The sequence below is a fragment of the Corythoichthys intestinalis genome, chromosome 13 (assembly GCF_030265065.1).
Source record: "Corythoichthys intestinalis isolate RoL2023-P3 chromosome 13, ASM3026506v1, whole genome shotgun sequence".
NCBI lineage: Eukaryota > Metazoa > Chordata > Actinopteri > Syngnathiformes > Syngnathidae > Corythoichthys > Corythoichthys intestinalis.
The window spans coordinates 24,490,128-24,503,913 of record NC_080407.1 but is presented as its reverse complement, the minus strand read 5'-3'; the positions used below and the strand labels follow the sequence as shown (position 1 = coordinate 24,503,913).

The following is a 13,786-nucleotide window of genomic DNA, read 5'->3' as shown; positions in this document are numbered from 1 at the left end:
GATTTTCCACTGAGGTTGTTTGTGTGTTTTGCTTTTTTAAGACAGTTTACAATATTATTTGCACGTTTTACTGACTGACTATACCATTTCTGTTTATTATTTATAATGTTTTGTGTTTGTCACTGAATAAACAGGTCAGTTTTTTGTTCCCAACCGTTGTGTGTTATTCAAACTCACCTAATTCAGCTGGCTAGTTATTATCAAGAGTACTAAAACCCTTTTCAACATGAGTCTGACAACTAAGTAAGGAGGCTAAATAACTTTAACACATGCTCAGATAGGCCGGTATCGGTATCGGCCAGTATCGGTATCGGATCGGAAGTGCAAAACAATATCGGTATCGGATCGGAAGTGCAAAAACCTGGATCGGGACATCCCTAGAAGTAATATTGTTCAAAACATTATTTGAAATCATTTTCCCCCTTGATTTTGGTGAAAAATGACCAACCTTTAGATGTATGGGCTTAATAAGAACAAATGGTAATATTTATTTAATATTTAAGTCAATTGAATAATCTGACCCATTAATCTGTAAGCTCTGACCCCGCCGCTCGGCGCGAATTCATTTAAACTTGCCTTTTCGTCCAAGATGGCCATCCACCGCTCACTTTCGCCGAAAAGTACGATCCAAAATACAGTAACGCTCCGGATGGGGGGAAGAAGGAGACGAGTCTGTATTGGCTTAGCCACTTTATTGTGGCAACAATAATAAAGAAAAAGAATAACAAAATAACGAAGAATAACAAAATAACAGCAGGCTTCCGCGACGTGCGACCGCTATCTCCTTCTCGCTTCCCTCTACGTCACAGCTCCCCGTCCGATCGTCTCTTAAGGGGGCCTCGTATAGTTACGGACATTACGATACATAATGAATAGGTTGCCGGTGAACTCTTCACACTAGGCTGGCGCTAGTTTGAAATGGCCTTAAAAAAATAATAATAAATAAAACATCTCTTTTGCACGGCATGACGGCTATTATTTTGGTGTGGCGGTGCGCCACAATATTTAATATGTAGGGGAAACCCTGACCTCTAAATATAAAATAACTGTCCAAAAACAAAGACTGTATGACATATTAATACGACCAAGTAAAGAATAAGACTGAGGTATATTGTGTTTAATGCTGTTACTATAAATGACTTTTACGGCTTTACTGGCAGGTGAGTCACTTTGCTCAGAGAAAAGGGCGCTGTGCAAAGAGTACTAGAGATGACAGCGACCGGGCCCTGACGCCGTCAGGAACTGCAGGACGCCGGCGACGCTGCTGGGATGGAGGACTTTTTTTTTCACGTAGCAATAGCACGACTTTAATCTCGTAGTCTTTTTTAAATGTATTTGGCCCTAACACTCTTTTGTAATATATAGTTTTCAACCAAGAGTAGTAATAGTAATTTTTCAAAATATAGAACGTGCATCATTAGGTTTGGTGGGGTGTCATCAATAATCGATTTATAATCGAATCGTAGCCTCTGAATTGTAATCGTAATCGAATCGTTAGGTGCCCAAAGATTCCCACCTCTACTTATTACTATTAATATTACCCTATTACTATTACTATTACTATTATTACTACCTTGAACGATTACTGATTTATGTGTTTTTTTGTACTTTGGGGAAAAAATTAGGTGTTCCAAAATGTTTTTGTGAAGTAATAATCATCAACAAAAACTTAATTAAAAGATTAGTTAAAAAAAAAAAAATATTGGACTAACGTAATTTCTCGAATATAACGTGTACTTTTTTCCCTCAAAATCAACTTGTAAAATCATGGGTGCGCATTAAACAAGGGTACAGGGATGGAGACAGAAATATATATATATATATTAGGGCTGTCCGAAACGACGAATTTTCTCCCGATTAGTCAGCAGACTATTATTACGATTAGTCAACTAATCTAATTTTTTTTTTTTTTTTACAACTTTAATAATGATTTTTTTGTTCAAGCTTATTATTTCACACAAAAAAAAAAACATTTTGGAACACCTAAATTCTTTATTAACGTATAGATAAATAACATAAATACCAATAATAAATCTCATACAATGAGGTCAAATGCTGTTGGCATTATCTAGTGCAAAAAAATGTAAACGGAAACACTGTGACTTCACCTCTTTAACAGGAGTCAAAACAATTGTTACTCTTTTGTGGTATGTCATTGTCTATATATTTTTAAATGTTAAAATGAATTGCAATGTCCCGGACAACCATTTTCAAAATACAGTGGTACCTCTACATACGAATTTAATTCGTTCCAGGACCTTATTTGTAAGTCGAAATGGTCGTATGTCGAGCAGGATTTTCCCATAGAAATACATTATAATTCCATTAATTCGTTCCAAAGCCTAAAAACCTACACTAAATTCTTAATAAATACTGCTGGCACTGTTACAAATGGCAATTAAACATAGAAAAACAAATAAGTTATAAATAAATAATTCAGAATAATATAATAAGAAGAATAATTAATAATTATTCCTGTAAATAATGTAACGACTCGGATTCTAATATGGCGGACAGTTTTTATTGTCCCTGAACGCACCGCGGGGTTGACGTCTCAGTGAGATAGGTCAGTGCAGTAGAGATAATACTTTCGTTTTCTTGAGAGCAAGTCAACTGCTTAGGACAATGGGCGTTTTGTGTTGGATAAGTTCTTAAATGAATGATAAAAACGTGACGAAGCTGGCGATTTCCTTGGCAATGTTACCACAATAATAATTGTCCCTTTAACTTATAAATAGTGGCGAACGGTGGTCGGAAGAGGACCGTGGAGCTGTATTGTTGAGTCAGTTCAGGGATGCGCACCCCAAGCTCATATTTTTCTATAACTTGCATCTTCATTTCAAGGGTAAGCATCACTTTTTTCCCTGTTTCTCCAACTGTATCAACTTGTTTTGAAAACTGTTGATTTCTCACACAAGAAAATCCACCGTGTGTTTGTTTGCAGTGCTGTCATGTCGTCGTATTTCGAGCATGACGTCGGATGTAGAAACAAATGGCGAGTCAAATTTTACGTCGGATGTCGAAAAGATCGTGTGTCGAAGCGATCGTATGTCGAGGTACCACTGTACTTGGTGTGAGTTCAGATGCTTTTTCTGGTGTGCATGCCACATTTTTGGGGGAAGTGGGAGCTTCCATGATCCTAATAAATAATAATAATTTGAAAATATATATAATTACATTAATTACTTTATTAAATAAAAATGCACGTTGATACGACCCACATAAAGGCAACTTCCATTTAAAAAATCGTTAGAAAGTTGTATGGACTTACAATCCGCTAGCTTGTTGTTTCTTGTTGTCTTCGAAAATTACATTTGGGTGACGGCGCTTCAAGTGTTCGTTCATAGCCGACGTGCTACCGTGGTATGTGAGCTCAGCTTAGCAAAGAGTACACAAAGTGGCACCCTCCATATTTTCCGTGAAATATTTCCAGGCTCTGGCTATTCTGGTCCGCTTTTTTCGGCTTTATGCCGCTTTCACGTGTTACCAATTTTGCCCTTTTTGGAAATTGGCGGTGTTTTCAACTCCTCACCGGCGATTCACTTGGTTCGTTGTCGTTGGTTCGTCTGGGTTCGTCCGATTTCCTCCTCAGGAAGGCGGTGGCGTGCATATAAACACCGAGAGGCATCGGATGGCTCTTTATGGATACTTTTATTGACCAAATCAAAAACGTGGGGGATGAAGCCACTCAACTCGGCGCTACCCGCGAACTTTTCCAACTCACCGATCTCACTCCCTCTCTCTCTTGTCCACTTTCTTCCTCTTTGCTCAATCTGACAACGCCGGTCACATTGAAATAACAGCGGCCCCCTTGGGGGTGCCAGTAACAGCCGCTTGTATCGTGAGCGCCCGCCATTCTGAACTTTATCCGCATGTAATTTTTTAAACCCGTCATTACCCGTCGACGGTATGTTTTGCCCGTCGACGCATTTACGTCATCGATGAAATCGACAACGTCGACTAGTCGGGACAGCGCTAATATATATATATACACACAAGACTTTTTTTTTTATTGACACGGCCATGTTGTGTTGAAGAGAAACGTATGCGGCAACCCGTTGCCGACCATAACGGTACATTTTGTTTCGTAATACTTCACTCTGATTGTTCGAATGATTTCGTCTGTGTTAAATTCTGCTTTTTTCATTTTTCATAAAGCACAGAATTTTGTTTCTTGAACTCATTTAAGTCAACGTTTATTGCAACTCGGACACTCGGACCATATCAAACGTAAAAGAACACAGACTTCACGTGTCCGTCAACTATATCTGTCCCTCGAGAAACTCAAACCCAAATAACAATAGTTCCTATTGTTACTGTCTCGTCTACAGCGATGCGCTCTCTCCGATTTCTGACTTACGTCCTCACTTTTATTTTACCGTATTTATCCATGGAAGAAACACTTATTCATCATGATGAAACGAGCAAGTTCTACACCAGCCTTTAAAAGAAAAGTCATATCTTTTGTTTTCTCCTGGATTCGGTTAAGTTGGAGAAGTTGTCAAATCATATTATTACCGAACATATTGTCAGTTTAGGGTAATGTTTTGAACTACCAATGTGCTATGCTTGTGCTGTGTTTCACCGGTCAGTAAAATGACATTTCTTTATCTGTACACAAGCTCAGTTTTTCTTGTATTCATCTATTTATTGGTGCTAAAATTAGGGTGCGTGTTATACACGGGTCCGCCTTATATTCGGGAAATTACGGTAGTCCACTCATCATTAACGTCTGCAGACTAATCTGGAGAAAAATACTCATTTAGGACAGCCCTCGATTGATTGTTTTTTTTTTTTGTTTTTTGTTTTGGATTGGAACAACTTTTTCGATTGAGGGAATGTTGTATTGATTTTGGGCCACAATTTCGGTAGGACATTTTTGTCTTTATAAATCCATCAAAAAAATAAGTTGCTTCAAACAAAGAAAAAATATTTACAAACAAAAAATCACTTCAATCAAAAAAAAAAGTTTTTCAATCCATGGTTCCAGTTTGCCCCCAAATGGGAGCTTTTTGCGACTAAAATTGGAGCCAGTGTGAGTATTTTTTTTCCCATTTACTCACACATGCTCACAAGATTGCGTTTTTTTTCTGACTTTTTTCACGGTTAAATCGACAAGTTCGCTGTAATGTAACGAGCTGGTTTGCCAAGGGAAAATAGACTTATTTTGATTGAAGCAACTTTTTTTCATTGATTGAATAATAAAGACACAAATCCACCTACATAATAAGTAAAGCTGTGTGAAATTTCCGATTCCTTAAATCATTCGCGATTCAGCTGCTAAAGATTCGAGAACAATTCACAAAAATCCATATTCCTATTTTTAAAAAATGGTTAATAAAGCGGAACTAAAACACCGTTCAGGGCGGTCTTCGGGATGCAATGAGGAACGGACCAAGAGTAAACATCCACATAAATCACCAACAGCCGCTACAAAAAAACGCCCAGTTGCTAAAAACTACGTCCACATTGTGCTATGGTAGATATTACATTATATAGAACTAGATGCAAAATGACAGACTCACCGGTGTTAGTAAATGGCCGCCATCTTAAAACTGTAGACTTCTCAGGAAGGCTCGTTGTAGCGAACCTTCCAAGCGAAGCTAATTCACTTTATCTAAAATACTCCTAAATCGGCAAAATCTTGACTTGAATATCTTTAAAACAGTTTTAAAACTTTCACATGTCCAAAGTAGACAGGAGGGAAATTATGAAATAACAGGAGCAATTTTGTCAACTAACGGTTGATTCACATTAAATTAATTGAATATAGTTTAAAGCTGCTGATACAGAATGGGGACTTAAGTATTTTATTTACTGTTTTGAATGGTTAACTTGATACTGAAATAAGTTTATTTAAGCCTGGGAGGTTTTTTGTAAATTAAATTTTTGTAACTAATGTACGAAACAATAAAAGTGGATAATAGCTGGGGGAGGGGGGGCATCAATAATTGATTTATAATCGAATTAGGCTCGAGCGTATGACGTGGCACTCGCGAGGTTCCCGCCGCTACCGCCATTTTGGAAGCGGGAAACATAAACAGTGAGGCATTTCAACACAGGTCGCTCTTTAAAAATGGTTAGAAATGATTGTGCGGTAAAGAATTGCAACAACCGATCGAATAGAAAGGAGAACGTACAGCTTGACGGAACACCATTGAGTTTCTTCCGGATCCCTACATGGAGAAAAGGCGAGGGAAAGGTCATATCTGAACTTACCAAACGTCGAAGAATGGCATGGGTGGCCTCGATCATAAGGAAGGGCATAACGTTTGATTCTCCAGTTACACACAGAGTTTGCTCTATGCACTTCCACTCCGGTAAGTTAATTTTGTTTGTTTACGCAAATTTTGGTAACTTTATGCCCTAAGTCGGCCTGTTGTTTGCTATAGGTAGAGCTAAACAACTAGCATGCATACATGTGCACTGTCGTCATAAAATATAATTCCTGTCGTTGCTAAATGAAAAAGCTGTAATATTTTGACGTGAGAGAGTGGCAAAGAATTTGTACAAAGGCTACATTTTCTGCAACAAAAAATTTGTACATCCGTGGTCACAGACTAATGTAACCACACATTGCCTACCTTTGCTAGAAAGATGGTGTTGCCGTTTGCTATGGTCATAATGTGCAGATCCTGCACCCATCCGCAGCAAAACTGTTCGTAGCTTTGTAGCGATTTGTAGTTTCGGAATTGCTGATGAGTGTAGTAACTTACACCAAACACTAAATACAGCATTATGTCCATTTCGCGTAGTGGTGGAAGCTTGTCGACATCTTTATACCATTTGTGTTCGGCTTGCTCGTAAGGGTCAACGTTGTTCACATTCTTAAAATTGCTCACATATCTGTCCTTCGCCGTGGTAACAAGTTTGTCTCTGTATCGAACTGGCAAGTTTTCCTTACTTTTTTCGATCTTTGGCACTCGTAGTTGAATTGTATTTGCCGTTAAGTTTAAATGTCCCGTGATGCAGACGTGCTTCCGAAATGGCTGCGTTGTTGCAAATCTCGCATGATCCCGTGCTGCTGTGACGTAAACGCTCGAGCCTAATTGCAGCCTCTGAATTGTAATCGTAATCCTAATGGTTAGGTGCCCCAAGATTACCAACTTTAATAATAAAGCATCTTAGAGTGAACTTAATAAAAATTGAAGCATCTCGAGGCCGGGCCGAGTGTCCTCTTTTTGGAAATCAAGGTCAAGTCAATCTAGCCAATTTAGGGTCGGAAGAGCGGAACTTCAAACCACTCGAGTGTTTTCCGCCATACCTAAATTTCCCTTCTGGAAGATCAATCAAGAATTATCTTTATGATTCAAAACAATAGATGTGCAATTTATTTAAACAGAGAGGTTTGGCATTGAATGCTAATCTTTCATTTCAAATTCAATACCATGGGGACAAAAAAAATGAATAGTACTGTATTTCCCGAATCGGTGAACCAACCTGGTAGTCTGCGAAGAACAACTTTTACTTGCATTTTGCAAGCAGTAGAGAGTTGATGTTGTCGCTGATCTTTTGCGGCACAAAGTTCAGCCTTAAACTTTGTGGCTGGCGTTCTTCTTGTGCACATTTTGCACACTTTAGGAGGCTCCAACTTGATGTTCAAGCGTCGAACCACGTTGTTCTGTGTTCGCAAGCTTAGCTAAGCTAAGCAAACTATGCTCCGAAGCTTCAACACGCACAACGACCACTTGAATATGCACGGTGGCAGTCAAGTAGTTCTGAACCTCCTTCGTCCCGAAATTACTTAGTGGGTTAACTCCGCACAAAAAGCAGCGTGTTGCTGAGCACGTTTTATTTTCCGCAAGAGTAACTCACGTGTGTGTGGCGACCAGATGGCGGCGCGCATGTGCAGACAAATGTGAGGAGCTCCGCTACTGCGCATGCTCCACTCACATCCTGTCGGGACTCACATTGGGTTGCGACACGCCTACCTAAAGGGCAGCTGAGGAGTTCAATTCTTGACCTCTGTGAAGTTGGCCCCCCATCAGACGCAAATTTATATAAAAACTATGTCAATCGTTTGTGCTATGATTGTGCTTGTTTGTGCTGCAAAAAGTTTCGTTTGTGCCATCATCGTTTTGCAGTTATTAAACATTGTTTTTTAGGTCATCCAGAGTTCACCCAGCCCCCCCATCTGCGGCGGAATGCAACCCCAGTGGAGTCATCTGATTCTGTCTCATTAGTGCTGGATTGTGCTGCAAAAAGTTTTGTTTGAACTGCTACGGTTTTCGAGACATTCATAAAAATGTCTAGTGATGACGTCACGCGCAGCCCCCCATCTGCGGCGGAATGCAACGGCGATGATGCCATTTTTTTCTTCGTCGTTAGTCCTGGTTTGTGCTGCAAAAAGTTTCGTTTGTGCCATCATCGTTTTGCAGTTATTAAACATTGTTTTTTAGGTCATCCAGAGTTCACCCAGCCCCCCATCTGCGGCGGATTGGAACCCCAGTGGTGTCATTGTATTCTCCCTCGTTAGTGCTGGATTGTGCTGCAAAAAGTTTTGTTTGAACTGCTATGGTTTTCGAGATATTCATAAAAATGTCTAGTGATGACGTCACGCGCAGCCCCCCATCTGCGGCAGAATGGAACGGCGATGATGCCATTTCTTTCTTCGTCGTTAGTGCTGGATTGTGCTGCAAAAAAAATTGTTTGAACTGCTACGGTTTTCGAGATATTCATAAAAATGTCTAGTGATGACGTCACGCGCAACCCCCATATCTGCGGTGGAATGGAACTGCGAAGATGCAATTTCTTTCTTCGTCGTTAGTGCTGGATTGTGCTGCAAAAAGTTTTGTATGAACTGCTACGGTTTTCGAGATATTCATAAAAATGTCTAGTGATGACGTCACGCGCAGCCCCCCATCTGCAGCGGAATGGAACGGCGATGATGCCATTTCTTTCTTCGTCGTTAGTGCTGGATTGTGCTGCAAAAAGTTTTGTTTGAACTGCTACGGTTTTCGAGATATTCATAATAGAGCCTAGTTCGGGCCTAAAAAATCCAGCCCGACCCGACACGGCCCGCTGGTATTGAGGCCCGACCCGGCGCGAGCCCGATCAATTAACTAGATTTGCAGGCCCGAGCCCGAAAAACCCGATTTTTTTTTTTGTAATTTATTTGTTGGAGTGACGCGGAAAAAAAACGCAGCAGCAATTTATTTTCATTTCTCCGAGTTGGAAGAAAAAAACGCAAGTTTTCTTAATGTTTAAATAGTCTACATATTTTCATGATCATTATAAAAAAATTACACAAAGAAATAACGCTGGGAAAGTTTAATATTAAAAAAAATATATGCGGTTTTGCAGACACACAGAGAAGATTCAAAAGGATCACATTTGTCTTGCCTTTGTGTGCATAAATAAAAGTGTCTTTCGTAACGAATTCACAGTTGTCAGAAAAAAATGCAACTTTACTCAATATTTAAATAGTCTACATGTTTTTATGAGAATTATAAAAGCATTTACACAACGAAATAACGCTGGGAAAGTTTGTTAAATATATTTCTGAGTGTGTAGGATATTGTTCTCACATGGACGCGACTCTCTGACAAGGAGAGGGAACAGCAGCAAAAAAAAAAAAAAAACTACAAATGCTATGAAATAAGATGCTTTATTGTAATGACAACAGTACCAAAAATGAATTATAAAAAGATAAAAATTAAATCTTTTAAACTGCGGGCTGGCCTTGACTGCAGTCTGCAACTTGCGGTCTCATGTCCTGCTCTTTATTCCTGTGAAATAAGGGAAATAATTAGACCGGCTCGGACTAAAAATGGCGATTTGAACAGCAGGATATTATGGCTTACTTACAGTGTTTATATTTTTGGGTCGTCGTCGTGCAGGAATAAGATTGCGTCCACTGGCAGGTTTCAGTGACGTTCTCCGCTGATCTATTGTGCGGCCTGCAGCGCTGAAAACTGACGTCATCACTTTACATTATTATGAATATCTCGAAAACCGTAGCAGTTCAAACAAAACTTTTTGCAGCACAATCCAGCACTAACGAGGCAGAATCAAATGACACCACTGGGGTTCCATTCCGCCGCAGATGGGGGGCTGGGTGAACTCTGGATGACCTAAAAAACAATGTTTAATAACTGCAAAACGATGATGGCACAAACGAAACTTTTTGCAGCACAAACAAGCACAATCATAGCACAAACGATTTACATAATTTTTATATAAATTTGCGTCTGATGGGGGGCCAACTTCACGGAGGTCAATTATTGAGCGTTTTACTCGCTTAAATGTTCATTTTTCTTATTTTATAGACTTAGTTTTACCTGACACACAAAAAATGACATTTGACAAATACTGTATTTCCTTCAAAACTAGGACGTAAAAGCAGAAATCTTGAAGCCTCTAATTTAAGCAAAACCAAACGTTTACATGTTTAGTGGCATTTCTTCATTTACTGTAGTTTGGACCCAAGCAACACAAACAAAATTACAAGTCAAGAACCTTTTTTTTTCTGTCACATGGTGTAATGTATAAAAAAATAACAACTCATTAACCTTTGATGTAGAAAATCAATTTTTTTTTCTTGAACAACTGGTGAAATTGGTGTCATTGTTCATCGTTTACACCTAATAATTAATAGAGCATATGGATTCACCAATCGGTCCGAAAAAGGCTATCGTATGTATGGTTTCCCCAAGGACCAAGAGCAGCAGAAAAAATGGATGGTCATGGTCAGCCGTCAAAACATCAAATTGAAAGTTTTTAGGTTTTTTTTGCCGTTTTAAAAAGGGGCTCAGTGGCCAGCAGTCACCATCAGTACGCACCAACAGCAATCCCTCCCCCAGCACAAGCAGCAGCATGATGTGCAAACATTGGTACTATTTGATGAGGGTGATACCCTCAAAGCTTGTATCGAGCAAACAAGCACGTGAAAGCAGGTCATCTATACCAATACTAGCAAGCGTGAAAATAAACAAACAATTGAAGCATCTTTTTGTGTAAACTGTATTTCATGTGAATCATACTGTTGACTTTATTGGTTTTATTGTTGGGTGTATCAAACCTAGTACTAAGCTTGGTCAATAATTAAAGTTGCTTGACTGAAAATCTTCGTTTGGCAGTATTTTGTTGCTCTGATGTGATTATAACAAGGTATTCTAGAACCACTCCCACAATAATAATTGAGTTTCATCAAAATGATTGCGCCTGAATCTCATTTATAAACTTGAAAATGCAATTCCTGGAGAAATTGCGATGTTCGCTTTGCTTTCGCAGGTAAACCCCTAGGAGTCACGTCCTGCTGATTTCAAGTCACTTCCTGTTGATTTGTTGATTTTTCAGGGTCACGTTCTGTTGATATCAGGTCATTTCCTGTTGATATTTTGACGTACATGGCCGTCAATGACGTCGACTTACATATCTGTCAATGCAATCCAACTACATTGGTATTAATAGAATCGACATATATGGCCGTCATTGGCATGGACGTACGTGGCCGTCCATGAAATAGACGTACATTCGATTTGGAATCCAAGTACATTGGCATCAATAGAATCGAGATACATGACTGTCAATGGCATCGACATATACGTATGGCCGTCCTTGGCAAGGACGTACATGGCTGTCAAAGGCATCGACTTACTTGTGGGCCAGTAATGTCAAATGAGCTGTAATGGTAAGTTTTTGGTCATAAATCACAACTATCAATGTTTTTCTGCCGTTGACGATAAAGGGGAAATTTTGCCCATTAGAAATGAATGGAACGGCGTACATGTGAGTGGCATGCCATTAAAAACGACTGGGAAATTTTGGGGCGAATTTTGGGGGAACCGGAGGTTTTTGGCGAATTCAGTATACAACTTTTCTACCCCTAACTTCTGTGAAAATTTTAATATATGAGAAATGTGAATTGGACAAGAATTGTAGGATTTTGAAAAAAAAAAAAAAAGTCCCCCCCTCCCCCCCAAAAAACATGCATTTTGGCGTGAACGGTAATTTTTGGGGTGTCTTTCGAAATATTCCTTGCCTCACACAAATATTCCAGTCATCTCGGTATTTGAACGGTGTCGATGGGCGAACGGTTTGGGCTGTGTGGTACGCCGAAGAAACGCCATTCAAAAAAAAAAAAAAAAAAAAAAAAAAGGAATGACAAAGATTATTTTTTTGCATTACATGCAAAACTACCATCAATGACCATTGTTAAATGAGGCCCTTAAAAAGTAGCGTTCCTGTTTCACGTTGGGCAATGAAAAGTACACTAAAAACATTTATTCTCAATACAGTCACAGGTAGGGATGGGAAGGAGATTGGGAAGATGCAGGAGGGAGGAGGTAGTGTTGAGTCGACTAAGGGCACACAGGGCTAAATGATTCGATGCATAGGATAGGAAAACACAAAGATGGGAAATGTAAACAATGCGGGGCGCATGAAACTGTCGAACACGTTCTAATGGTGTGTGGGTATGGGGACCAGAGGGATCGGTTCAGAATGGTGCTGGACCAGGCAAAAGAGACATTTGGGATGGGAAATGTTCTACAGGTAAAGACGGCCAATATTCAAAAAGGGCTAATTAAGTTTCTCAAGGACACAGGGCTGTTGGAAAGGATATAGGAAGAGGGTAATGCATCCCGATGCGGGGCATGGACGATTTGATTCGATGCGGGCAACAAGCCGAATCGATTCAGCGCATTTTAAAATATATAAGACTAATAGCCTAGATCTTGAGCCCAAACCCGACCCAACCCATCCCGAATTTCGGGCCGAGCCGGGCCCAAAATATCAATGATTTACATTCGGGTAGGGTCGGGCCGGACTTTTTTTTTTTTAAGTAAATATATATTTATACACTAAAACGATGTATGGATGTTAAACTAAGGAATATTTGTTATAAAAATAAACAAATTGGATAAAACAGAGAGAAGAGACTTTGGTAATCCCAAACATGAGCCGCAGCAGAGCCAGTGCATTGTTTGCGCACATGAACCCCGTGACCCCACCCTCCTTTTAATCTTCCCCTCGCGCTTTGACCTCTCCGCGAGTCTGCAACTGCATCCTCGTATTTCCTTTTCGAATTTCGGTATAGAGCAGCAAGAGGTGAAAAGCAAACTACAGACAGGGGGATTGAAAAGGCAAGAATCCACGAGTGGTGTGTGGAAAGGATTTAAATCGAGAGTGGAAGATGCTATAGAAAACCGTGTCGGCCTTGCTGAATGCAACATATGTGGCGCTTTGCTCTCGTATGAGAGCAGAAAGACTGGCACTTTGACGCTAAGCAGGCATTTTAAAAACTGTACTGGCCTAAAAGATGATATTAGTCAAACATAGTTATTATCATTTGTTTCGAGGGCTGCACCTCTTCCTGCTAAGCAGGACATCGTGGTGTTCCTTTAAATGTTATTTATTTTGTTTCAGTGCTCCTTAAGGCAGGTTGTTCTTTTGTGTGTTCTAATGCGAGTCATTAAAATAAAGAATGTTCTTTAAAAGTATTTTGATGTATTCTTGTATATGCTGCTGTTCCTCTCATTGTCATAGACACGCGTAGTGAGCAAACTATCCCACACAGAAATATATTTAACAAACCTTTCCAGTGTTATTTCGTTGTGTAAATGCATTTATAATGATCAGAAAAATAGGTAGACTTTTTAAACATTAAGAAAACTTGCGGTTTTTTCTGCCAACTCGAAGAAATTAAAATAAATGTCTATTGCATTTTGCCGAGGAAATGACGCATGAACTATCCATCTGATAGAACGTACACAAAAATATAAAAGATATAAATGTTTATTGAATATGCATCTAACAGTCTTGTTTAACGGGGAGAATTTGTTAC

The 13,786-nt window shown here is 39.5% G+C and overlaps 1 protein-coding gene across 1 annotated transcript in view; it reads right to left on the bottom strand.

Annotated features, from left to right (window-relative positions):
• The window catches only part of LOC130927764 (oocyte zinc finger protein XlCOF6-like), a 29,770-nt gene extending 21,942 nt beyond the window's left edge, over nt 1–7,828 (bottom strand). The window contains exon 1 of the mRNA XM_057853767.1: nt 7,441–7,828. Within this exon, the coding sequence (XP_057709750.1) occupies nt 7,441–7,567 (127 nt within the window). The 5' untranslated portion in view covers nt 7,568–7,828. The remainder of the gene's footprint in view (nt 1–7,440) is intronic.
• Nucleotides 7,829–13,786: the final 5,958 nt, after the last annotated feature.